This window comes from Cavia porcellus, unplaced genomic scaffold, assembly GCF_034190915.1.
Source record: "Cavia porcellus strain 051 isolate PalLab524CR breed Dunkin Hartley unplaced genomic scaffold, mCavPor4.1 scaffold_11, whole genome shotgun sequence".
Lineage (NCBI taxonomy): Eukaryota > Metazoa > Chordata > Mammalia > Rodentia > Caviidae > Cavia > Cavia porcellus.
In genome coordinates, this window is record NW_026947494.1 from 11,589,821 (window position 1) to 11,616,444 (window position 26,624).

Here is a 26,624-nt window from a genome sequence, read left to right on the forward strand (position 1 = left end):
ACCAATAAGTCCACTGTGCTTGCTACTTCCTGCCCACCAGGACTAATCAGCATATCTTCAATACGAGGTTTTAGAAAGGGAACACAAAAGCGGCTACTATGGACTAATTATGACCCAGGGTTGACCTGATTTATCTGAACAAGGGAAGTAAGAAGGTATGTTGCAGGTCTGTTAGTTAAATGTAAACGCTTTCAATAGAGATAGACAGTTACATGCCTCTTATGGGATGTACTGATTTGCTCAAGCAATGAAACATCGTTTCAAAAACAGCAGTGAAACTGAAGTCACAACATGACTAAATTTGAGACTCCAATATCATTCTCCTGGAGCCATCTGTGTTCTGTATATGCCAGGTAAGTTGAAAAGCGATGTGCTATTACCAACTCTGCAACTTTCAAGTCTTTGACGGTGGCGCTCATTTCTGCAACTCCTCCAAGAATGTGACCTGACAAGAATTCGTCTTTTTGTGTTTCCCGTTCCTCCTCCAGCGGGTCCTGTCTCAGCGACAGTAATGCCCATGCGGGGTGCTCATCTCGTGGGATTTTCACCTTTGGATCTTCGCGGTCTTGCTATCTGCCCTTTGCTCTTATCCCACTTAAGCGAAAATTTCCGCACGAATGAATGTAATCCAAGAACCCACGCCTGCGCTTGCTCAACTGTGTCCAGCGGGACCAGTCGGTCCTTCCCACCGCGGAGGGTCCGGCCTGCGGCGGGGAAACAGGGACTGCATGCTCACTCGGGATCCCAGAGTGACACTGTCCGACGCGACAACGTGTCCTGCTCCTTCTCGGGAAGTCAGCGAGCTCCCGGAGTCCTTCCCAGCGCTTTAGTCTGCAAGTGTCTCGGCACCACTGAGAGGTGCAAGCGCGTCGCTAGGGAACGGAGCATGCGCAGTAGTTGCGTGACGCGCCCGGACTGCCCCAGGCTTCGGCGGCTCAGTCTGCGCAGGCGCATGCTCAGGCGACGCAGAAGTTTTTTTCCCCTTCGAGCCACGCCCCTTCTCCGCGGGTCAAAGGCCAAGGGGCGGGCCGTGCTGACGCGCGCGGAAGCGTGCCGTGGACCTCGGAACCCGCGGGGCAGCGGAGCTTCTGCTGCGGGCAGGCTCCCGCATGAGTCGGGGCAGCATGCCCCAACCCGGAGCGTGGCCGGGCGCGAGCTGCGCCGAGACGCTGGCGCGGGAGGCGGGCGCCGAGGGAGGGAGGGCTGCGGCCAGCGGGCAGCCCCGGCCCCAGATGCGGGGCCCGCCCGAGCAGTGAGTGAGCGGGGCGCAGGCTGGGCGGCGGTGGGTTCGGGTCCCCTCGCAGGGCTGGGCTGAATTCCTCGGTGGCAGCCCCGGCTCCCTAGGAGGTCGTCTGCGATCAGGTGGGAGAGCCTCCGTCTTGTTCTGGTCCCCCGCGCTTCCCTCTCCCGGCTTTGACATCTGCAGCTCTCCGAAGTTAGGAAATGCTCCAGAACTTGGGGAACAGCCCCGCGGAGAGTCTGTTTTCTTACTGGCTCCCCGTGGCGCTCGCTGTCCTCCAGCCCTGCCCGGGGAGGAAGTACGGTCGCCCCCGTCCCAGTCGCAGGCAGGCGGCCCGCGACAAGTTCGCTCGTGGAGGGCAAGTCCCCGCGTGTGGGCGGCCCACCTGCCCCACGCGCGCCGCTCTGCCCTGGCCCAGCGCGGCCCGGCCCGGCGCCTTTCCGCGCTTTACTTTTTTTAAACACTCAGAGTCAATACCGACGGCGAAAATCAGAGTTGTTTAATTTCTTGAAGGATTTTTTTTTGGGGTGGGGGGTGGTTGTAAGTGGAAGCCAGACTGGAATTTGAGTAAAACTTTGCCATACTTTCGAGTTCTAGGTACATGTAAATAACATTGGCTTTACAAAGTGAATGAAAGCACTCCAGTGGCCAATTTGACAGATATTTTAATTCCCTGGAAAGTTAAATTGTAAAGTGCGTTTGTTTAAATGCACTTATAAGACACTTTGATCCTTTTAAACTTCTGTGGAGTCCTGGGGGGGGGCTCATACTAATATATTGTAACTTAACTCTCATTAGCATAGTGCTTTACATGGACTTTGTTATTCGCGTTTATTGAGCACTTACTGATGATAATTATTTAATGGGTAACAGTCACTCCTAGGAAGAAGGAGTGAGAGTAAGAGGTATGTAACGCCTCTCAGAAATAGGAATGTAATTTAGAGAAATTGGCATGGTGTTTTTAGGGGATGTAAAGAGCTTTTGATGGCGAGTGTCTCTAAGCTTCAGCCAGTAGTTGCTGGATCTTCTGTATTTAAAGAAGTAAGATATACTAGCTTGTGCATGAAATACCCTGAGTTTTAAATAGCGTCCTCTCCCTCACCCCCATTTTTCTTTAAAATCTACACACTGTAGAGGTCCAGGAATGAGTCGATGTGGTCTGTGGCTACCGGTGTGCTGTCTATCTCAGTTTACACAGGGCAATGGAGGAGATTTCTTCCTCTGCCCTCATTGCGCTGTGCTGGTTCCTACTTGCTGCTTCCACTGCCCTGAGCCTCCACTTAGATGCCTGAGTTTGAAGCCTAAACTCTAGCTACCTGGCAAGTTTTCTGGTGGATCTAGTTCTCTATCTGAGATCTGTGCACCGTGGGAAAGAGAGCTTTCTGGAGGAAAAGTTTATGGCACCGGTGCCTATTTTGCCTTCTATCAGACTTTCAGCCGAAGCTAAAAAACATGCTACAGGTTTGTCTTGTCACTCTTCAGGGAACAGTTGCAGATTCCTTAGGTGCAGCTTGGCTCGTGCTTGGTGGCAGTGTCCCAATGCTGCCTGCTATCCCAAGCTTCCTTAGCGAAGCTGAGCAGAGGGATGAGATTTGTGATGACCGCAACCATCATCGGAATAGATGTTCTGGTGTGTGATTTTATTAGCAGCCTGATGTCGTTTCTCACTCTGCTTTTGTTGCCTTTAATTATTCCATTCCCCTTCACTTCTCACTAGATGGAAAAATCAAGAGCATTGATACAACTTTCAAATGTCAACTCTTGAACCTAAATCTTAAGTTTTGGGCTTCCTAGCCTGGTTCTTTTTTCTGAATCAGCAGTACTATGTGGGTCTTGTGATAATATCTTTCTGTCCTGTAATGTTTTCTTGTGGGCTAGAGAAACTACTGCATGCCATATAAACATGTGCGGCTCAATAGTTTGAGTGTAAATTTAAATAATGTAACATCCTTTTAAAATGTTTTTTAGTCATTGGCGCCAAGGCTCTTCTTTCCAACCAGATAGAGTCAATTAAAGTGTTTGCAGATGGAAATATGTAACGTAAGAAGACTATAGATGTTTTAGATATACCATGGAGTTGTTTTTAATACATTGCCTGGAAAGTAGTTATGCATACAAATCATTGCCCATCTTTTTCAGCTGAGTTATGTGTTGGGCTATGACTCTTTGAAGCCGTAAGGGACGGCTTGTTTCCTAGTAGTTACTCCGATTTTTAGCCGACAAGCTCGTTGTGATTCACCAGGAGGAGAGGTGGGACATAAACCACACGGGCAAGCTATTTTCTCAGTCTCATTGCAGTTTTAGTTCTTAATTGGGTTGTCTGAGAGCTGTGGTTGCCTGGTGTCTCTCAGACAAGCCCCTGGGATAGCTCGCAGGATAATTCAGGGTCACGTTTGAAGAGGTCTTATATTTGGTCAGATGAGTTGATTTTTCTGGAAGCTCTCTCCCCACTTCAGCAGGCCTCCCGAGCTTTATCTCCTGCTCGCTTACTGCTGGCATTTGATTCCTGCTATGTCTGCTGCTTGTCCTTATCTTGCTTCTCCAGAAGCCTTATCAGGCTTCTCATTGTGCCTGAGGGTGAGACAGGACTTGAATCTGGGGCTCACAGCTGTGTGTGGGGATGTCTGGTTGAAGTCCCATGAAGTTGAAGGCAAAATTTGTGTTTGTTTCTGGATCAAGATAATGAAAGTTGTGAATAGTCCAAAGGGTTGTAAGTCCTTCCCGAAAGTGTTGAACTCTTGTCCTTGGGTGTACTCAGTCTACTCCTGTGCGATCTGTTTCCTACCCCCGCCTGAGCTCCTAGTGTGTAGAGTGGAGGTAAGTGGAGAATCATGGCAATTCCTCTCGTGTTGGAAACTGAAAGCCTACCTCAGGGATCAAGCTAAGAGGTGTCTAGGAATTAGACGTCCTTGTTGAGGGTGGCTGTGTTGTCCCTACCTGCATACCCCTGCAAGTCACACAGAGCCAGTCATGGAAAGTCCACTTGCGAGAAGGGGGTGGAATTTTGGCCTGGGTGCTGGTACTTTCCTGCATTTACTGTGTTGTTCACCCTTCTCTGCTGCTTGGCGGGGGGGGGGGGCTGGGGTAAGTGGTCTTGGCTTTTCCTGTGTCTGTGTAGGAAGATGTGTCGCTGTCATACTGGTTGATTGTCTCACTCATACTGCCCACGCCGTTAGAGTAGGATAGGCCAAGTCGAACAGGAACTGCAGGGCTTAAGTTCAGAGAGGTGAAGAAAGCCATTACTCAGTTCTTTCAGACAGCTAAGGGCATCTTGGTACAGAGGTTCATAATGGTGACTAAAGTTCTGTCTTGTTAGCTTTTGTGTGTATCTATTGGAATTCTTTTTACATCTTTGCTTTTATCAAAAATTGAAAAATGAGCTCCACAGAAATGTCTTCTGCTTCACTGAGCTCTGCTTTTAACTTTCAGCTTTACTTTTAGAAATAGTATGACTTCATCTTTATAATAATGAGAAAAAAAGTCTTCAGAAATTTGTTAGTGTGGAGGTCTTTGAAGACAGCACCAGTTGCCAGTTATAATTTAGTATGCAGTATCATATAGCTTCCTCAGCATGGTATATTATATTGCTACTAAAACATTTCATTTCTAACTTATGAGAAACAGGTTCAGTGTACTGCAATATACTTTAAAGTAATGACATAGTGCATTAATAAAAATATACTTTTTAATAATGGCATAACTTAATTTTCTAACTAGGGGTTATTTTTTTTGGCTCTGAAATTTAATTTAGCAATGTAATTGTGACTCACATGCCAGGAAGTTGAGTCACTGACAATGATGCCTTTGCCACTTTTCTAGCTGTGTTTATGTTTTCTAGAAGACTTCTGATGCCGGTCATGTGGGGCTGTGGACTTTAGTGGTCTCTTTCTTTCCTTTTTCCAGAGTGGACACCTTCCCACCCCCAACTCAGCAGACAAAGTTACCTGTTTTGGAGTTGTTCAGCTCCAATTTTACTTTATTTTGTGATATCCCTTTTTCTTTCATTGTTCCACTGTCTTTTCTTCCCATAACAAAATTTCAAATCACACTTTTATTTCACATCCACACCTTTAAATATAATTTCATGTTATTATTTTCAGCTTTAATATTTTGATATTTAAGGCAAAAGTTTGAAGTTTTTTTAAAAACAAAATTACTGTTATTTTTATTTTCTTATAGTAGGTGGATTAATTTTTCCTTCTGTTCAGTGCCTTTCTTTCCAGGTTCCTTGAGCTTTATTTTATCATTTAGGTTTAAAACATACTTTTCATCAGAGAATTGCAGCTTTGGGATTGTTTTTCAGGGTCATTAATAATTTCCACATGTCCTTGGTGGCCAAGGAAGTTAACAAATAAATACTCTTGCACAGGCTCTGAGTGAAATTTACTTGTGGCCAAAGTAATTTGCATAATTTGCATATACTGTAGACCTCTTATTCATCAGTTTCTGCTTTGCTACTTTTGTGTACTGAATTCTGAATCACTGCTTTTTATTTCCAGTCATCTCTTTCTCTCCTGTCTTCTCTTTGCATCGAGTTCCGGTTTGTTCTGTTTCATTTTCTTCTCTTCTTTCTGGCCTTTGTGGGAATTTGTTTCTGTGCATGGTCAGATGGGTTCTGGGCACGGGTGTTGTGATTCTGTTTTTGTAGAGTAACAAGGAAAGGGATCAAAGTGGAGCCGAACACGCAGGCAGCGAAGCCAGAGCACTGGCTTGCTTTGCTGCTTTTAATGACGGGTACTGTGTAGACAGGAAGCACTGGAAGGGGAAGCATGGCTCAGAGATCTCATCTCCTATTCTCTCCTCTGTTCTGAAGAAGAGCAAACCGAGGGCAGGGTTGAGGAAGTGCCTTGCCCAGAGACATGCTCTTGCTAATATTAAAGAGTGGGATTTGCTTGGGCGGCTGTTTTAGAGGATGAGAACTTCTCTCATTGACAAATCTAGGAAGGAGGCTTAAGGGTGTGCAGTTTTTGAGAAAAGAATGAACATGTTTGGTTGCGCTTTATTTTAGGTCTTTGATCAATAGTTCTAGAATCAGATTCCGGTTTGTTTTAACTCTGGCAAGGCTCCGTGAGTGAGTCCGCGTCTTCCACTTGAGGTCTCACAGTAGTTGGAAGAAGTGCCTTTTCTGATGTATTTGTTCCCTCACCCTCACTTCATTAAAGCACGCCCCCACATTTATTTAGAAAGAAAAAAATAGAATGAAAAGTATGGCAATGGCTGGAGGCTGGGGCTGCACCTCAGGGTGGAGCGCTTGGCCTGAGGCCCTGGATTCCTTCCCCAGTGCGGGCCCCCCACAATTGCTTCCTAATACTCTGCTCCAGAGACGAGATGTGAGAGGTAGTAAGAATAGCTAGCTCCTGGCATAGTAGTTATTTCACACATGCCTGTTTCTCTAGCAGTTCTGGGAGCTGACAGGCACACTCTTACTGTCCTTCTTACCGTGGTTACACTTAGGCACTGACAAGTGTCATTACTGTAGAAGCTGCTGTCACAGCTAATAAGGGTTGGGAGGAGAGTAGTTAACCTCTGAGAGTCTAACCGGAGTAGAGTTCTCACCCCCACAGTGTGCCTCGGGTGGGGCAGGTAGTGTGGGGCAGAGCGGATGATCGCAGGTGCAGAGGACCTGCCTGCTGGGTAGGGGTTGGGACTGCAGTGTGCTAGATCAGAGAGGGGTAAGGGATTCGGGCCAGGGTTGACCAGTGGCAGCTGTGCGGATTCTGACGTTGGTCCTGTGTGCTGGGACGCCCGGACAGGCTTCAGCAGGCTGAGGGAGTCTCACTTCTCCCGCACTGCTGCCTGCTACCCTTTTTTCTTTCCCCCACTTGTGCTGGGCTGTAGAGAAATAAGGGAATTGCAGGTGGATGCCTCACTCTGATAAGCTCCTCCTTGAGTGCTGTGGTATCCAGAGGCCCCCAGAGGCTCTGTGGTGTGAGCTTAAGGAATTGGGCATCTGCGTGTTCCTTACGTGGGTGTCAGCTCATCTCCTTGTCTTTAGCTCTGTGTACCATAAGAAGGACTTAGCCCCTCCAATTCCCAAGCCTTTCTGGGGTTCAGCTGGGCTTGCTTGCTTGCCTTCCACAGCCGCTCCTCCACCAGCCCTCTGCTTCCTGGCCTGGCTCAGTCACCACCCTGCTTTTCTTGGGAGCTTCCATGTGTCTTCTGCTTTAGGCAGAGATAGGATTGGTGTTTCCTTCATCGTCATTTTGGGGTGACTCTTGGGTAAAAAGAAACATCTTCAAACACGGGGTCCTATTGTTCATCTCTGGCTAGTGCCCAGTGGGATTTTCTACCTTTCTGGTGCTTAATAGGCTCATTAGTTCCCGCAGGCAACTCCAGATACTTTGGAAAGCTGTTACGCGATTAAGAAGTCAGTAGCGGCGACAGCATGTGGGCCCTTGACTGCGAAGGTTAGAGGACAGGAGTAACCTCCAGACGATCTTTAGCTTTGGAAACTTGTCCTATTGATGCTTTCCTCTTCCTGATTTTAGAATAGCTGGTGTCAGATTTGCGTGACATGTACTATAGGTTGGCAGTTGTCCTGTATTCTGATATGATTTCCATCCTTAAAACCTGACAGAATCATTTCAGGAGTTTCCCTGATGGATTCCCGCTAAGATGTCTAGACACGTAGCTGGGGCATTAATACATGTTAATTAAGTGACCTTGGAGCCATGTAGACAGTAGAATGATTTAAAATGTATCACTTTAACTTCAAAGTGGAACAGTGGTGAGATAGATACAAGAGCATCTAGGATAGATCCCTTATTTTGTAATTATCGCCATGAAAACTGAGACCATTAGTGTTCCATACATCTGTAAGTGCTTTTTATTGTGATGCAACACAAAATGTCAGTGCCACAGTGTTTGAAAATGTCTACTTTGGTGTGATTTCAGCGAGGAGGACATGTACCGTGCTGCAGATGAAATAGAAAAGGAGAAAGAATTGCTTATACATGAAAGAGGGGCATCAGGTATGTCTGGAATTGTTTTATTTATAGAGTTTTTACTGTTTAGTAGAAAATGCAGTTAAGCCCATCTATCTGTTTTCATACAATGTGGATGTACTTCCTAAGAAAGATTCTTACGGTTTTTCATTTTGCTTAAGAGGAAGACTATTTCCTGAGGGTTTAAAGTTTTAATGCCGTTATTCTCTGTATTCATTACATTCATGTTGTTTTTGTGCCTGTAAGGATAGGTTTAATCTCTCAGCGCTACCGTCTCTCAGTTCGGGATTTATTTACATGCTTAGATGGAGAGCTCAGACTTGAAATGCATTTTTCATTCCCAGTTGAAGGACTTGGTGAGAAGCTGGCCGTGGTGCATCTTTGGACACAGATGATCACGCGAATTTGATTGACTAAAAAGAAAGCTCGACTCTCCGTAGCACTGTTTGTTGCTTCTGTGATTTCACATCCTCTGCGCTTCCCTGTGAGAGCTGCTCCCACCCCCTGGCCAGGCCCCTGGCAGGGGCAGGCAGTGGTCCTCCTGCTCTGGTCGGTGGACAGGTGGCCTGCAGGGCTCTGAGCAAAGCACATCCTTCTTCGCAGGCCCCCAGAAACTGAGGGGGTGCTGCACAGATAATGTGCAGAGGTGCTTTCTCTCTCCAGAGCTTACATGTTCTCCTGGGTCTTTTGAGACCTGGCTTCTGTTCATGTGTGGGTCACAGTGTTTCTGTAATTAGGAATAGGTGTACGCAGTAAGTGTTCGGTATTTTCCAGTCTTCCTCAGAGGGAGTTACTGACACCCACCCTGTGGAGGCCAGAGGAGAGATGCTCTTCCTAGTGTCCTGGCATAGTCCTGGGCCTCATGACCCTCCCGCCTCTCTAGGGCTCCCCACATCACTACTGTTTTCGGGGAATGTGTGCGTTCAGCCATCGAGACTGGGGGGGGGTGGCGAGGTGCAGCTTTCTCTCTCTCTCTGTCTCCCCCTCTCTCTCCCCCTCGCTCTCTCTCTCTCTCTCTCTCCCTCTCTCTCGCTTGCAGGCTCTGTTGTGACTCTCTCTGTCCAGTGCTGCACCCCACACAAGCTGCAAACGCCTCTGTAGCCCTTGCAACATGTTTTTAGGACGAGAGTGAAGTGGATCGCTTCCCACTCTGCGGGTCTGTCCTGAGCTCACTGTCTTGAATCAGCCTCCTTGGGCAGCGCCCTCTCCCCCAAAGCTGAGTGCAGACTGAGGCAGAAAGGGTTCTTATCCTCTCTTTCCTTTAAGGAAAAAAACTTTTCCCCCTTTTCAGGGGGTCCGAGAACCATGTTTTTTTTTTTTTTTTTAAGGAGAAAAGAAAAAAAAAGTGAAAGGGTACAAGTTATACAGATTTACAGAAGAAAAAAATGAACAGTAGGAAATCACTGGTTAATGGATTACATATTGCCATCTTAAAAATAATTGTTCAAGTCACAAAATTAAAGCTTGTAGAGTGGACATTCCAACAATGATACTGCAAACAGTTCTGTTCAATGATCCAATAAAACTCTGAGAGAACCATGTTTTGAGGCTGAACCTGACCTGCCAACTTCTTAGTTGAGTCACTGTCTTCAGTGGCTTTTGCGCATGGTGAAGTTGAGTGGTTTTAATAGAAACTTTTGTTGTTAAAGCTGACATTGTTTCCTTTCTGCCCCAGGTCAGAAAGTGTTTGAGGTTCCTGTTCCAGTCTACCTGCTGAGGGTCCCAGCCTTCCAGAGGGATGTTAATTTTCCACCTTCCCGGGGTCTGATCCTTATGTCTGTCACTCATCTGGTCATCAAGGACCAAACTCCTTGGTTATTTCAGCTTCATTGTTTATCACTCTGTGTGTAGATATATTCTTTCCAAGAAACAGAAGTCAGAGCCTGCAGTTGGTAGTTAAAGGGACTGTTGCCCACAGTGGCCTTCCCTTCCTGCTCACAGCCTGGTCGGGCATGCAGTGGCTTCTGAAGTCCTCCTCCTCAGAGCAGTGGCCAGATGGGAATTCAGGCAGGGTTTTGATGCTGCCAGCTATGCTGGGACCCAGTTTCCTGTCCCTCCTTCTCATGCTGGGCTCTGATTCAGTGTGAGATGGTGACCTGTGGCTTAACCTCTTGTGTGTGTGAGCCCATAGCGCCTCCCCGCAGGTCATGCTGGGCTCTGATTCAGTGTGAGATGGTGACCTGTGGCTTAACCTCTTGTGTGTGTGAGCCCATAGCGCCTCCCTGCAGGCCAGGTCCTGGGTGTGTATGTGTTTGTATGCACGTAAGTTGGCAGCAGAGAGGGAAGCAGGAAGTATGTCCTTGCTGTGTGTACATTTATAGTTCTTCTTGATTTGGGGGAGGTAAGTGGAAAGGCGGGTACAAAACACTTCCCCACACTAAGCGGACACAAAATATTTCTTGAATTTAGAAGATGCAAAGCCTTTAGAGGATTGGTTGTATAACATTGGTGTAGGTGGTGTCTGCATACACCTCGTGGGTCTGTTTGGTTTTTAAGCTAATCCTAATGTATGTATACTTTTTCCTTTTATGTAAAAGGTTTATTTTCTTCATGAAAAGATAAGGATTCAGAGTGAGTAATTTTTTTAAAGTAGGTAATTCTTTTTTTTTTTTTTTTGGTCTTTTTGAGACAAGGTTTCACTATGCAGTTCAGGTTGGCCATGAACTCACTTCGTAGCCCAGGCTGGCTTTGAACTTGCAGCGATCATGTTGCTTGAGCCTCCTGAGAGCTGGGATAACAGGCGTGTACCACCAGCCCGACTGAAAGTAGGCGATTCTTAGTTTACAAGATTTGACTTCCTTAAGCTGCAGGGAGGGTTTCTGGCTGCCGGGTGTGCCCTGGCCATCCTGGCATCCGTCACATCCTGGCTCGAGTGCCTGTGGTCTTTGTCAGTAGTCTGTGAGGCCCTTCAGGGCAGAGTCTGTATCTTCATTGCTTCTGAGTTTCAGTTCCTAGCTCAGGGTTTGACATATTCCAGACACACTCAGTAACTATTTGGTGAATCAAGCTCAAAAAACATGTTTATATATAACTTCCTCAGTAAATAAATTCTGGGTTTAAGTTCCAAAATGTTCACTCATATCCTTATTTCTAATAATTTACAAAGGAAATCAGGAGGTACCCAGGAATTTACTTCATTTTCTTCATTTGCATGTGTGTGTATACATACACCTCAAAAATAGGTTAAATCCCCACATGTAAGTTAAATAAGGAAAATCTGAAAACCTTTTTTGCTTCTAAAACCTGTAATATTTATTTGATCATGAGTTGTATTTATAATTTTGGGTAATGTGTTAGAGTCAAATGAAGTCTGTGGATCAGCTAACAATGAGAGCTTTGCTAGTTTTGATTACTTGGGATCAGGGCAGGATAGATAGATATATAAGTCATAGACAGTTAAATGTATTTTTGTTACACTACAGGTTGTCTCTTTGTGCAGTAGATGTAAGTCCCTAATTACGAGTTGTAGGAGTGCCTTCTCATGGATGAGGCTTCGTCTTCAAGGGGCTCCTGTTTCATTATGTTTGTGTGTGGTTGTGTGTGTGTGTGTGTGTGTGTGTGTGTGTGTGTGTGTGTGTGTATGGGGTTACATAAAAATGTGCCAGGTGTTGATAAACACTGAGAGGAGAGAACCAGCAGGAGAAGCAAAGGATGGTATGTGGAGCTGTGATAGCATCACGACACGGGGGGCTGCTGCCTCGGGCCAGTGGCCAGCAGTGTTAGAGAGCCCAGGGAGGGCTGTGGCTGGGGCTGCGGGGAGTGGGGCTCTCTGGGGGTGCCAGTCAGGTGGTGGCTTTCTCCCATGAGGAAGAGGCAGGAGGCCCTCAATGCCCTGAATCCAGAGACCACTGTCGTCTGACTCAGGCTTTAACTGGGATCCCTGGCTGGCCGCCTCATGGAGGACAGTCTGGAGGCCCTGGTGACAAGAGGGGACCCACTGAGACACCATGCCCTTCCTCTGGGTGCAGCGATGGTGGTCTGGCCTCGTGGGTAGGCAGTGGGGGAATCTGGACCTTTTAAAGGAAGTGAGAGAGCGTGAGGTGGGAAGGGCGAACCATAGGTAAAGCCGTGCCACTATTTTGATCGTCTTTGGTTCGTTACCTTTTTTTGTTTTTGTTTTTGATTCTTTAATAGAACCCAGATTAAGTGTGGCTCCTGAAATGGACATAATGGACTACTGCAAAAAGGAGTGGAGGGGCAATACGCAGAAAGCCACATGTATGAAAAAGGTACGGCCGGGGCGCACACATTCAGGTCTTTGGAACCGTCTGTCGTAAGTTCCCATGTCATTTTATATTTTTAGATATGGGTTAAGACTACTGGTGGTAGACTTCATTCTAATTTTAGAGATGAAGAAACTGACTCTAAAGAAAAGGGACTTGTTTGAAGTCATAGTATTAATATAGAACCAACATCAGTTATTCAGTAACTTAAATTTCTTTGAAAAACACTTACATGACAGTGTTATTCGGAGCTGGCCTCACCAGTGGTGGTCCATTTGGGTGTCTTTCTCATCTGGCGGTGTCCCAGGACTGCTCATTTTTAGTTCTGCTGCATGAAGGGGCAATGCATGGGGTTCTGAGGCCACCTGTAAGACTGTGGGATGCTATCAGAGGCTCCCATGATGTGGTCTAGCTGGCTCAGACACCTCGGCCAGAGGGAGCAGCAGGGCATATGACTCTACTGTTAGGATGCACCCCAGGCAATCCTGCCCTAATAGGCTGAACCAGGGCAGATTGCTGCTATTTCTGAAAGTATAATAGTGTAAAAATAGCTGTCAACCTAAAACTTACACTAGTTCTTGTGTCCTCTGGATTGTGTCTTTTGCCTGTTTTTCTCTTTGGGTTGTTTATATTAGGTTGTTTATATTTTCTATCTACTAGAGATAGTTTTTCTGACTCTGATAGTCTCTCATAAGCTCTTCTAACTTCCAGACTAGGTAATCAGAAAGCCAGATATCAAAACACTAGTTTCAAATCTTTCCAAGAAATACTTTCACCAACCTGAGGTTTATAATATGGCTTGGATCTCTTTAAATGATGTATTTTAAAAAGTTGGCATTTTGCATTTCAGTGCTGAATTACCCCAATGTGTATTTTGGAAATCTTGCTCAAATCATTTTCCTCTGGGATCAGATCCAAGAAAGCTGTGACCCTGTAGTTGGCCTCTTTCAGTAACCCGATAACTGCAGCCTCTCAGTTGGAGAAGCATCTTGTCAGGACCTGTGGCATAATTGCCTGGTAACAGCTTTGATCTGTTTTTAGTTATTTGCCCAACTGTTACTATTTTAATATTCTTTTGGACATACGTGTGCGTAATTCTGTAATTTTAAAAAGTTTGATTCGTCTCTGCAGTAGCATTTTTTAAATGGAGACACCTAATTTATGTTTTTAGAAAGGTGTAGCTGTGTTGAATTTGCTGCGGTCAGTATTCCTGGGATAAGTACGGACCCACCGGAGGGAAGACTTAGTAGGTCTGCAGCTCCCTTATTATCTTTGTATATGGCAGTGTTTGGACTGCAAAATACAAATGGAGTGCTTCAAAATTTTATTATTGGAAAGGAGTACTTTCATGTTCATGTTAGGATCTCATCCTGTGACACCGACTTTGAAAATGACTCAGCCTAAGGGTGGGGTGGTCTGCATGGTGCTTACTCCCCGTGACATTCCTTGTGTGAGTGTGGGGGAGGAGGTAGGGGTGAAGAGCAGGGTGCATGGCAGGCCTGGCTGGCCAGGGAGCAGGTCAGCCCCATCGGGAACGATGCACATCACACATGCCTGTGGGCCAGAGTCGATAGGCGTCTATGGGGTCTTTTCTCAGAATGGTCCATTTAGATAGCTACTTTTGAGTGGTCAAGCTGGCCATTGACCATTTATGTACTTCCAGACTGAGCAAGAGTGAAACTTCAATCCACTTTTTAAAAAAGCAACAGAATTATCTGGTCATTTTCTAGCTTGTAGATTTTTACACACTCATACACAATAATGTGTCACATAGTGTTGTGATCAGCAAACCACATACCCAGTGTTGGTCCTGTAAAATTATCATTGAAAAATTCCCATTACCTGGTGATGCAGCCATTGGTTATACTGTGATACAACGTATTACTCAGATATTTGTGGTAATGCTGATGTAAACAAACCTTCTGTACTGCCAGGCATATAAAAATGGAACACTCACAGTATAATACTTTATAACAAATGACTTTTGTGTTACGTTTTTACTATTTTTGTCATATTTTAGAAAGCTTACTGTAATGCAGTATGTAGCATCCCAGTGGCAGCAGCTGCATACGGCTAATCTTTACTTTGTCTTTTGATTGCCTGATTTTCTTTTGTGCTTGATTTAATCGCATAATGTTCCGTTCATCATGGCTCTTAGGTATATACTGCTATCAGTTGCCAGGACAAAGCCATATAGGCAGCTGTGCCATTGGGGTGTACAAGTGTACTCTGTGATGCTTGAACAGGTGAAATTGCTGACATTGCTCTTCTTAGAATGCGTTCCCATTTCCCTTGAGGCATAAGCCTGAGTCCAGTGGACCCATCCCTTACTTTTCTACTGTAAATTTGTAGCCAGTTGTATGTCTCGGTATCTTTCCTTGAGGCGTACAGGGGTCAATCTATGTGTTTACCCACTTGGTATGATGAATAGCAAGGACAGTGCACATGTGCAAAAGTGTTAGAATGAAATTTAGAACTACCTTTGTGCTTTGGTTTTGTTCTTTCGGTTCAGCTAACAAGGTGTCGTAATAAATACACTTTTTAATATGGCTACTGGTGCATTTTTACCCAAGCATCACAGAGGGGCCATTCACACCAGGCTTGTTTTAAGTTTTTGTTTGGTTTTTCTGGTAGAAGTAGGGCAGTTCAGTATAATGGCACATGAAAAATCAGATTTGCAAATTTTGGAGGAGGTCAAAAGCAAATCAACTGGCTAGGTGTGCTAATCTCAGCACTTAGGAGGCTGAGGCAGGAGGATGGCTGTGAGCTCAAGGCCAGCCTGGGCTACTAAATGAGTTCAAGGCAAGCCTGAACTGTGTAGTGAAGCCTTGTCTCAAAACCAAACCCAACCAAACCAAACCAAAAAACAAAACTGAATCATCACATTACTCATGCATGGATGATGAAGGTGATCCATTATGATAAAATAACATGCTTTCATAACGAAAGTGGTGTGGGTGTGATGATGATGATGATGATGACTTTGACATTGGCTATGTGAGCCTAAGTGCCTGTGACAGTGAAATGGATCCAGAATCAACTGATACAGACACAGGGCGTGCAGGCTTCCTTGATTCAATGATGAAGAAAACAGCAATGTGAGTATGTGTTTGACTAATCAAAATGTTACCAAATGGACTTGGAACCAAATGGAGCAATCCAATGTCAAAACTAGGTCCAAAAATACAGTGTGTGGGGAGACTTGGCAGCGTGAAAGGCACTGGAGAGAATGCCAGCGCTGCTCTTCAGTGTTGAAACAGGCAAAATGCTACAAGGTTTGTGGAATACTCAGAGGCTGAAATGCAAGTAAAAAGTTCTGTATGCACCAATAGCCATATTATAAAGTGTATTTACTGTGACACCTTGCTAGCTGAACTGAAAGAATTCATGGGTCGCTGTTCTTAGCACAAGTTTTTCATGTGTTTTGCAAGAATGTAAAAATTATGGAAAAGAGATGGCTCAAAATATGGGATTAAAAATTTATGCCCTTATAGATGTGAAGACTTTGCTGTTCTTTCATTGTAGACGTTTATCCTGGAACTCAGCCATCAGGTCCCTACTCATCCAGTGATAAACCAAATAGTGCCGTGAACAGGCTGGTTGCTCTCATTGCCCAGACTAATTGAAATGTGCCATTCGACAGTTGGTTTACTGGGTTCCAATCGATGTTGAATTTGCTAACAGAGCACACATTGAGCAGCACAGACTATATGCAGGAACAAAGCAGAAATTCCTAATGAAATGTTGCAGTGTAAAAACAGAATTGTACAGTACAGTGTCTGAATTTCAGAAAGATATAACATTGGACTTATATGGTAAAGAAAAGCAAACTGCACTGCTGATGTCCACATTGCACCATGCTGGAAATATTGATAGGAAAACCTTGACAAAACGGAAGCCTGTGATGGGATCTTTCTACAACAAAACCAAAAGGAGAGTAGATGTTGTTGATGGATTATACAGCAACCGTGATGTCCCTTGAAATGCAAAGTATTAGCCAATGGTTGTGGTTTACTGGTCGTAAACATGTGTGGCATAAGACGTTTGATAGTTTACAAAGAAAATAACAAGTGGGAAATATTCGTAGAGGATTGGGACTGGAGCTCATAGGAGATCATTTATAGCAGAGGAAAAACAAAATTTCTGCCCAGGGAACTATGCAAAAAGTTGTGGAGCATGGCAAGCTGACAGGTGAACGGGCAGGTGCAGCATCACAAGGACCTACTCCGATAACAGGAGGACAACAAAAGTGTCAGTGGTGCCCTACAAGGAAGTTCAGAGAACATACTGTCGGTGTAAGCGACGCTTGTGTAGGGAGCGTGCAGTCGTCCTGTGTGAGGTCTTCCGTGGGAGTAGCAGCTGAAGCAAAGCTTATTTCTGTGGTGTTTTAGTGTGTGTTCACATAGATTTTGTGTGTGTGTGTGTGTGTGTGTGTGTGTGTGCGCGCGCGCGCGTGCGCACTTGTTTATTTATATTTTGTCTTTTTGAAACAGCTCCACTGTGCAGTTCAGGCTGGCCTTGATCTCACTTTGTAGCCCAGGCTGACCTCAAACTCACAGTGATCTTCCTGCCTCTGCCTCCCAGTGCTGGGATTACAGGCTTGTGCCACCACAAACCCAGCTAGGTTTTTTTGTTATCTTTTGTAAGCAAGAAAATAGCTGATGTGAAAATGTTGGTGTCTATCGTTAGCATTCATTACATATTTGATACTTTATTTTATTGACATCTTATTTCCCTGCTAAGTGCATGTTGTACAATATCGTAGAAGCTCCTGACATCACAGGAAGAGAAGCGAGGTGACAAAGCTGCCACACAGGAAAGGAAAGCTAAGCATGGGTGCTGTCAGTGTGAGCGAGACCTGTGCATGGAGCGTGCAATTGTCCCGTGTGAAGACTGCAGTGGATGTGCAGTTGAAGCAAAGCATATTTGTGCGACAGACTTTGGTGTTTGCATTGTAGTTTGCAAAGGAACTTAATTCTGATGCTGTCTTTTGGGTTTTGTAAGGAAGTACAGAGCTTATGTGACAAAGTCGATGTCTAAACATTTTAATATTGTAATAATTTATTGATATCTATGTTCCTGTTAACTACACTTTGTGCAATGTAGTAAGAACCTCCTGACATGACAGCAGGACAACCGAGATGTTAAGTGTAAAGGCCAGAAAAGCAGAAGACATGTTGTCAGTGTAAGTGATGCGTGTGTGTGGAATGTGCTCTTGTGAAGTCTGCAGACTGCCTTAGGTGTGACAATTAAAGTGGAGATTATTTTTTTGTAGAGTGCTTTGGTATTTTCATTGTAGTGCATATGGAAATTTATTTTTGATGTTCTTTTGGACTTTGTACTCCAAAAAACCAGGTGATATTGAAAATTTTGATGCATTTTTATAGACAATAAATACTAAAAACTCAATACTTTTGTGATTTTCCTGCTAAATACTCATTGTTTAATACTCATAAAATTTAATAATTCATCAATAGAAAATTTCTGAAGAATAAACATGGTTCTGTTTAGGTGTCTTGATGACAAAATTATCCTTATGCTCTGAGGACTAAGATATGTGTTTATACCTGTACACATATGCCTGGACACTTGGGTTTTGGAGTTGTGAAGGCAGTATATCTCTTACTTCCTGTTCTCTTCATCAAAGAGCATTTGGGATTGATTTAAACACAGGTGAACCTTTATTTAAAATGCTGTCACTGAACAGTGTTCCCGAAGTGGTTGAAAGGGCCACTGGGCTTCAGCTGTGGGGTGGCTGGTTCCCTGACACTGCTACTACTTCGTAGGTCAGGTGTTGCGTGTCTTAATAAGCTGATGCTTTATCCAATTCTAACTCTGGAGTACAAGGACTACTGAAGAGGCACTGCGGTGTTTTACAAGGAGGACTCTACTCTGCTCGTCGTCTTCCCATTTTTCCAGTGGTCTGGGGCAAATGTTTCCACAGCAGTGGGGCTCTTACTACTGCTTGAAGTTCATGACCACTATTCTGAATTCTTTGCTCCTTTCTCCCAGGGCTATGAGGAGGTCTCTCAGAAGTTCACCTCGATCCGCCGAGTCCGTGGGGACAATTACTGTGCGCTGCGGGCCACGCTGTTCCAGGCGATGAGCCAGCCGGCCGAGCTGCCCCCCTGGCTGCGGGACCCCGACCTCACGCTGGTACGTGGCGGCAGGTTTGCACGCTGACTTGCAGCACTTGGTGGCTTTGAGAGAAGATCCCCTTCCTGCCCACACTGCCCGCTGTCCGCAGTGTGGTGTCCGCGGCTGGTTTCATCCAGGTTGTGTGTGTCTGCGATAACTTCACATGGTGAAGTGACCAGAAGTAATTGCTGTTTCCTGAAGAGACAAATAGTAAGGCTGAAGCAGTTCTGTTAAACTGGAAGCCAGATGTTTAGGGTTTGTGAAAAGCACTTCGGAACAGTCTCATGTGTTTTGATGTTCTCGTTAAGTGTGGTACATTTCACTGTTTGAGAACCTGCCAGAGTTTTAGAATCCACATGTCTTTGGTTGTCACTATAGTTCAGAGATCAGTGTTCTCTGCATGGTGGAATGTCTAGCACCCGTGCAGTGAAGCCTTGCAGGTCTGACCCCGGTTAGTGTTTAAATCTGCCCTGCAGTAGAAATACATCGGGGTCCACGGGTCCTGACACACAGGCTCGCACGATAGGTGGATGATAGAACATCCTGGAAGACTTCGATATGCAGACATGGTTGGTCAGACTGACAGTGTGACATTAGTTGGAAGAAAACCTGTAAAGTCCTCCAGAAAGAAAAACGTCACCCTCACTGCTGAGTGGCTAGCTATGGGAGATCTGCCCGGAAGAGACCTGTGAAAGGGAAAAGGCACCAGGATTTTAATTGCAGGCCCACTGTGCGTCCTAGAATGTGACGGCCAGCATGATAATAGCCTCGGTGGTGTTTTAGGAGGGATGAATGCTCCTACGAATCAGGAGGAGACTGGCCTTCTGTGAACTGGAGCCAGAGCCTGTCCTGAGGGCCGAGCTGAGCTCCGAGTGTGCGTCCTCAGTACCATGTGCATGTGAGCAGGATGGTTCATCTCATTCCAGGGCGGCTGAAGGAGCCAGGGTGTTTACCGGGGATGAAGAGGACTTTCATGAACTGATAGAACAGATAATGCACTCGATCTTAGCCAGAAGACTGTAGCCATAAAAAGAGAACTCTGAAAGGAAACTTACTCCTGGCTAAGCTTTTAGTGGACGAGGTGTCTCAGGCTCTGGAGGGCAGCACTGGGACTGGTGGTAGGGGATTGACCTTTTCGCTATGATCCAGTCTACAAACCAGTGTAAAATCAACACCTCTATAAACAGTCAAAACAGCATCTGGGAAGGACACCGACTTCTCAGCAGAGATCTAAAATCTTCAACAAGTTTTAGCTTATTTCTTTAATACGGAGGCAAAAGAAATTGATACATAAGCTGGTTTTTCATTCGCAAATGCTGATAATTTTTAGTAGCAGTAGTAGTAGAATCCTTCAGACTTGTGGATCAGTCAGCAAAAGCGTGCCCCTGGGAGGACATTGCGACACTAGGGGAGCAGATGGTGACTTCACTGTCTGCTGGGTGACCATAGCTTAGTCTATTGATGATGGCATTCAGTTCTTCTCAGTTTAAGCTTATTTTGCTTTTAAATCTTTAAGGGACTCTTCAGATGTAATTGACATTCAATGTAAAGTTTTATATTTTTTAAGAAATTGCTGCAAACAGTGCAGCAATATAAAGTAAACCCTAAAAAAGTCAGTAAGGCCTGGAATCCCTTCTCTTCTTCTAACAGGGTCCATTTGGATCACAGCAGCTGCCCTCATAAAAACAAGCCAGGTAGATCCCGTTAAGTCTCTGGTTCACGTTAGAATTTCTTGCTCATGTGAATCACGGGACTCTGTTGTGGTTTCCCTGACTTACTTTGAACAGTGCAAAGATAGTTCGGGAATTCTCCAGTGCTCTTTCTGTTTCTTCTCTCTTAGATGTGTCTCAGCCAGTGTACTTTCTCTTGAGAGCACGGGTCTAATTAGCTGCTGGTAATGGTATAATTTTCATCTCAGCTTTATTAAATGCCAGAAGGCCGGTGTAAAAGAGTCCAGTGTGCGTGTGTCCTGCACTTGGGTCCTGCTGAACGTCCACCAGAGAGATGACTTGCTTTCTTTTGCCCTCATGGCCTGAATCCTGTCCTGCTGGTCCAGCCACCAGCAGTGTGATGGGGTTTGAGCCCCTTCTGGATCCAGGCTGCTTTATTGTTTCTTCTGGAGGCCCACTGGTGACAGCCACCACCGGCTTCCTTCTGGAGGTGGCTGTGGGAAGGAGACTGGTCCGTTGTGCCCAAGCGGGCTACGCTCTCAGGTGTCCCTCACCCTCTGCAATGCCTTCTGGGCGCCCCTCGCTCTCTGGCCCCCACATTGCCTCTTCCTCTGGACAGTCTGTCCAGACAAAGCCTTCCTGAGTGCGCCACTTGATTTGTTATTTAAAGCCTGTATTTGCATATTACAGAAGTCACCTTCCCCTTTTCTGAGTGTCCATTGGTTTCAGGGTGTTACAGGAAAACGGGATTCTGTGCAGCCTTCCCCTTCACCTAGACTGGAAGGGAGGGACCCCGCTCCCCGCTGCGCCTGGCTCCCCTGGCCTTGCTCTGGTACCTGCCTGTCAGTTGGACTCTGTCCCTCCTGCCCTCATAGTTTGGCTGCCCCTCGTCTCCTGTCCCTGCCTGGGCCTCCTGTTTGCCCTTTTCTGTCCGGAACCCATTCTGGGTTTGACTGTAGTTAAATCACCTGATCCCGAGCCCTGCCTTGGAAATGGCCCAGTTTGGCTGTTCTTCCTCTTAGGACAGCACCGGGCACCCTGAGAAGGCACCCTGAGAAGGAGGTGTGGTTTAGAGGAGGGCCTTGCTAGAGCATGATGTCAGAGTTCCCTTTGTGAGTTTGATTTGGGGATGGCACATTTTTGCTGTCTGCGCTGTGTAGTGGTAACAAGGGTTATAGGCATTTGCTGAGAAAGTAAGCTGTTTTACAGGTCAGCCACAAGCGGAGCGGCACCGAACCGCCTACTGGATTATTCAGTGTTTCCAGGCATTCCTTTCATGTTGTAAATCTGGTGTTTTTTTTTTTCTTTTGGCTTAAATCTCCCTTACTCTAACAAGTCCTGTATCAGCTTAGGGGAAAGGAATGACTGGTGCCTGTTCTGTGTGTTATAATCCTGAGAGGATACAGAGTTTGCCTTTCCCCTGTATAAATAGAATTCCAGTTCCATTCTTCTTCACTAATAGTTTTTTTCTCATAAGTTATTGGACTTTCTCCAGGATTTCCCCATCTCCTGCAACCACGCAGCCCTGGGTTAGATAGTCACTGTAGCAACAGATTGACCATCGAGTGAAACTGTTGACGAAGTTAACCCCGTGTGTTGGTGCACACAGCTCTCTGGGGTCTCCAGAGTATTCTGTCGATGTTGTCCTCGCTCCTCAGATCACCGTGCCCTCCTGGGCCGCTGCTCTCCTGGGCTGCATTTCCCTTGTTTCCCATGCCGCCTGTGGCGCCAGGATTTTCTGCCTTCTCCTGGTCTTCGAGTCAGCTGTCATTCCCGCTCCTTACCACCTGGGGGCGTGTAGGTTCTGGGGATGGATCTGAGAGACCAGAGTGAGGGCTTTGCACCTGTGGTCAGCCTGCAGGCAGTGTGTCCCTGAGCTGGCTTTCATGGCTTTTAGGCGGGTAATCACTCACCATAATAAGATGTGGGACATCTGCCTTAATGAGCCATACAGGTCGCCAGCGCTGTGGTCAGGGTGAAGAGTAGTTTGTGTCCCGCTTGCGATTCTGTTTTTTGTAGAGATGATACTGCCTTGATTTCACATCACTGCCGTAGACCGAGGAGGCACAACCAGGATTGCAATTTGAGCCTTGGGTTCCAGTAAAACTGGACATATGTACGGCCTTACTTCAAACTGTCTTTATAAGTGTTAAGTTCAGGGTCCCCATAAGATGTGTGGGATTTAGTTGTTCATTAATGATCTTTTTGATGCAGAGGTGAACTTTTTTCCTTGCTGAAATTTATAGCAGTGGAGTGACATGCCTGTACCCAGCCCAATTATGAGATTTCTCTCCTGACACACCCAAGACTTCCCATGCCTTCGTTAGTCGGGGTGTGTCTCAGCTTGCCTTTTAAACTCCAGATTCTATTGATAATTAGGGGGAAACAAAATGAAAACTTGAGGAGCGGCCGCACAGCAGTTCAGCCTTGTGTTTTCCTGAGTGAGACCCAAACTCTCACCACGGAGTCTCCGTTGTCTGTGTATCTCACTGTGATGATGAGAAGACAGGTATTACAAAAGTTTAAAGTTTTCAGTACAGGGCATGGTCAAAAACATGGTGAATGTTTAAAGTTAAAAATGTATTGCAGTAAAGACACATTGCTGGGAAGCCCCCCTCAGTCCCCGCCTCACTTTGAGCACAGCCGAGGCCTCCGCAATGGCTACTTCTTGAAGCCATTCTGCACGTTGTCTTGCAGGTGTATCTCTAGTGTCCTGTTTCATCAGTGTTCTGTGGTGCCTGCTCAGGGTCCTGCATCAGTTTAAAGTGTCTGTAAGTCCGTTCTTCCACTGGATGGAAGTCAGCAGCAGTGTCCCTAGTATTGTGGGTCACATCTTCTTTAGAACTCAGGACCGAGGCCTTCCCCAGAATGACGGGACAGGTGTGTTCAGAGCAAGGGGGAGCACTTTGAAATGAATCATGGCTTCCTGTAGTACATTTTAAAAAATTTACATACTCACCGTATATTTTGATCACCCCTTGTAAATGCATTAATATTGTTTAACCAAAATATTTTTTCTGCTTTGTTATTGTTATTTTTTTTTTTAAATTGTAATTAGGTTTTACTTTCCTAATCACAAAAAGAGCACAGTCTAATGTTGACTTCATCCTGAGCATGCCGGAGCCGTGTGTTAGGAGCACAGGGAGGCTGTCCGTGAGCCCAGAAGCCCCACTGCATGATCCTGCTCTGGTTTATCCTCCCAGCTGCTGAGCAGTGTCCCTGGGTGCGGCTGCTATTCTGCATGCTGGACTGCGCCTGTGTGTCCCACCCAAAAGTGCCCCTCATGCTGGAAGCTCCCCCATGTGGTTCCTGACTCCCAAATGTAGCTTCTCTCCCCTCAGCCCGCAGGACAGACCTGCAGGGATTAAGTTTGGCAATAAAAGTAGGTTTTGCAGGATTCATGGTTTCTTCCGGCTTGAACTGTCTATGGTGGATTTCTTGGAATATTAACACTTCTTTATCTTCTTGTTCTTGATATTCTAGTTGCCGGAAAAGCTGATAAGCAGATACCATTGGATCAGACAGTGGAAACTGGGACTGAAATTCGAAAGGAGGAGTGAGGACCTGGTTGAAAAAATCAAGGATTCGCTCGCGCTGCTGAGGAACAAGGTTTGGACCGTGCGGCCGAGCCCCCCTCCATAGCGTCCGCTCACTGCAGTAGCGGGTGCTCTTGGCTCATTCACAGTCACTTACACCAATGAAGAAAAGGCGTATTTTGGTTCTTGGTTCTGAAGACTGTAATGGGCTGATATTTAGGGAAAACAAATAAACAGAAATTCCCAGGAGATCTTTGGTAAAATGAGAAACACCAACATGTTCTTGGAGGAGATGCCATGCATTAGTGTATCATGTCGTGAAATGTAGAACTTTGTTAAAAGGAAACCTTAGTTTAGTCATTGTTCTAAGTTGTATTTATAGGTTTTAGGGATAATCGTTTAGTCCATAGTTCTTTTGTTATGATGCTAATTCATACTTATTTTTCCCAGTTCTGGGAAGATTCTGTCTGTGTTCACTGAAGACTTGTTTTCTTTCCTAATGGTCTCCTAGTGACTAGATTTCATAACCTGACCTTTGAAAACTGTCCTGAGGTTTTGGGTGAAATAGAGTTTAAAGAGAACTTGGTGTACTGAGTCCTCTTGAATTGGTGTTTAGAATTCTGCGGTTTTCTGCTGTCTTTTCTGGTTGGCCTTCCTGCTGGGACGTGGCCTACGCTGTCTTCCGGGTTGTTTGCTTTGAGCAACTTGGAGCCCTCCCCACTGGGAAGCCCAAAGTAAGGGGCTGTCGATGGCTGCAGGCTTTGTCAGTGTAGGAAGGGTCAGGTCAGGAGGCGGGCTCTGGGCTTTGGGTTTCCTCACAGCGTGTACCCCGCTGATCTGTCTGCTCTCGCTTAGTCTGCCTGCAGCCTGAGACTCCAGCTCTGGGAGCGGCTCTCCTGTGTGTGCCTCGTGCCCAGTGCCTAGCACTGGACTTGGCGCATGACAGGCATTTGGTAAATTCTTTGTTGAGTGAGTGAGCTGAGGCCCTGATGCCCTGGCGTCTAATTGTTACTTAGAAAGATAAGTGTTTCCTGGGAAGTATTTGTCAAATGACGCCCAGTATTTTATCTTTTACTGTAAATGAAAGGGGGAGAGAGAAGGGAAGAGGTTTCTTTTCCTGTTACCTACTGGAGTGGAGCGTGGGATTTGGGGGAGCTGAAGGGCAAGGCTGTGTGTGTGTGAGCAGGGAGGAGTCTACAGCCGAGCTGCATGGCAGTTTCCTTTTCGTCTTCTCTAAGGAGCTTGGAAGTGGTATTTTTGTTTTACTGGGTATGTCTGTTCTCATTAGACTGTCATTTCGTGGAGTGTTTTAAGTACTGCCAGTGTATAACAGCACTGATACTTGTTAGTAACCAGTACTGATACTTCTGCATACTCTATACTGAAAATTTTATGCCTTAGTTTCTTCTCACAGCTACGAGGGTGATGTCCCTGTGATCATCCCTGTTTCATAGATGTGGAAACTAAGACCCAGAGGTTGGCTAAATGTCCTGCAGAAGCTACTAGCTGCTTGGTGGCAGGACTTTGATTCTGTGCTGCAGCCTCTAGAGCTTGCTACTGACTGCCAGCTTGGCCTACCCTGGAAACTATGGGATGTGGCCAGCAGGTTCTAAGTTTCAACCCAAATACCATGGAGAGTTCTGGTAATCATTACCAGTAACATTTCATCTTGGATGCAGACTCCACAGTGGCTTTTGAAAGGGGCCCTGGTCCCTGATTACTCCTCAGGGCTGGTGGTAGTTAGGCTGACTGCTCTTACCACTGTTACTTAAAAGCTCACTTATCTGCAGGATTTACTTGCTCTTCCCGGAAAGAGTTGGCCTGTGTTAGCGAATACTTGGTGCCTGCTTTGTTCTCAGTCAGTAGTCAGTGAGACTCTTTTAAGCGGACCTACACATTGGGAGCTTACGTGTATTTTTAAGAGGTTAGAAGGTGAGTTTAGTAAACTGGTACTCAGGTGAGCGCATTAATTTTCCTTCCCTGCATTCCATTTTGGATGGGTAGCATTGGGTCTTGGGGCAATTACTTCGTGAAAGCCCCTCAGAGTGGGAGGAGGCGCAGCCCCTTCTCCGCCCCTCACACAGGCCACACACGTGTGCTGCTCTCCCAGGGCCTCTGATCGTCCGGTTCCTTTGACGTTTCCATCCCGAGGCTGCACGGCCCTGCTGCCTTTCCTTATCCCATTGTACCTCTGTTTGAAATTAATGTGAGAAAATCTGAAAAGGGTCCTCATGGTCTGAGGGTGCCGTGTTGGAACTGGAGCTTGACTGTTATGAGCACTGGAATGATGCAGTCTTCACTTTGGAAAGTAATGTCGCATTCATAGTGTAGAAGCGTTCATGCCGGGGATTTTTAGAGCAACGTAACTCTGAGCGTCACATGACTTCTTTACTGCAGTGGGCAGGCCTGGTGGAAATGAGGACTGCTGAGGAGAGACAGATGGCTTGTGACCAACTGTTCAGAAACGAGGAGGAGGAGTACAGCCTGTACGAAGCCGTGAAGTTTCTAATGCTGAGCAGAGCCATCGAACTGTATGATGACAAGGAGAAGGGGAAGGACGTGCCACTCTTCTGCGTGCTCCTGTTTGCTCGGGACACATCGAATGACCCAGGACAGCTGCTGACAAACCACCTGAACCAGGTGGGGCACACTGGTGGCCTTGAACAGGTACGCTGTGCTCTCAGGAGTGTGTTATTTCAGAATGTAGCTGCTGTAACCATGGAGTGTGGTCTCGTAGCGTTCATAGGTGAGTGGTTCAGGAGCAGCTCAGTTGGGGGTTGTGGCCCAGGGTGTCCGAGGTCACCTGTGTGTGATGTGCAGGGCCACCATCTTCTGCAGTCTTGATTGGGGCTGCAGGATCGACTCCCATGACT

At 46.1% G+C, this 26,624-nt stretch overlaps 1 protein-coding gene across 6 annotated transcripts in view; it reads left to right on the forward strand.

The window, feature by feature from the left end:
- Positions 1 to 1,029: 1,029 nt before the first annotated feature.
- The window catches only part of Otulin (OTU deubiquitinase with linear linkage specificity), a 28,287-nt gene continuing 2,692 nt past the window's right edge, over positions 1,030 to 26,624 (forward strand). The window contains exons 1-6 of one of the 6 annotated variants that reach the window (XM_003466707.4): positions 1,030 to 1,252; positions 8,135 to 8,211; positions 12,319 to 12,413; positions 18,420 to 18,563; positions 23,699 to 23,824; positions 26,149 to 26,418. In XM_003466707.4, coding sequence (XP_003466755.1) covers positions 1,110 to 1,252; positions 8,135 to 8,211; positions 12,319 to 12,413; positions 18,420 to 18,563; positions 23,699 to 23,824; positions 26,149 to 26,418 — 855 coding nt within the window. In that variant the 5' untranslated portion in view covers positions 1,030 to 1,109. Of the gene's footprint in view, positions 1,257 to 3,904; positions 4,058 to 8,134; positions 8,212 to 10,721; positions 10,774 to 12,318; positions 12,414 to 18,419; positions 18,564 to 23,698; positions 23,825 to 26,148; positions 26,419 to 26,624 lie in introns of those variants that run through there. The other 5 variants (XM_063257989.1, XM_063257990.1, XM_063257991.1 and 2 more) reach the window with 5 other exon arrangements.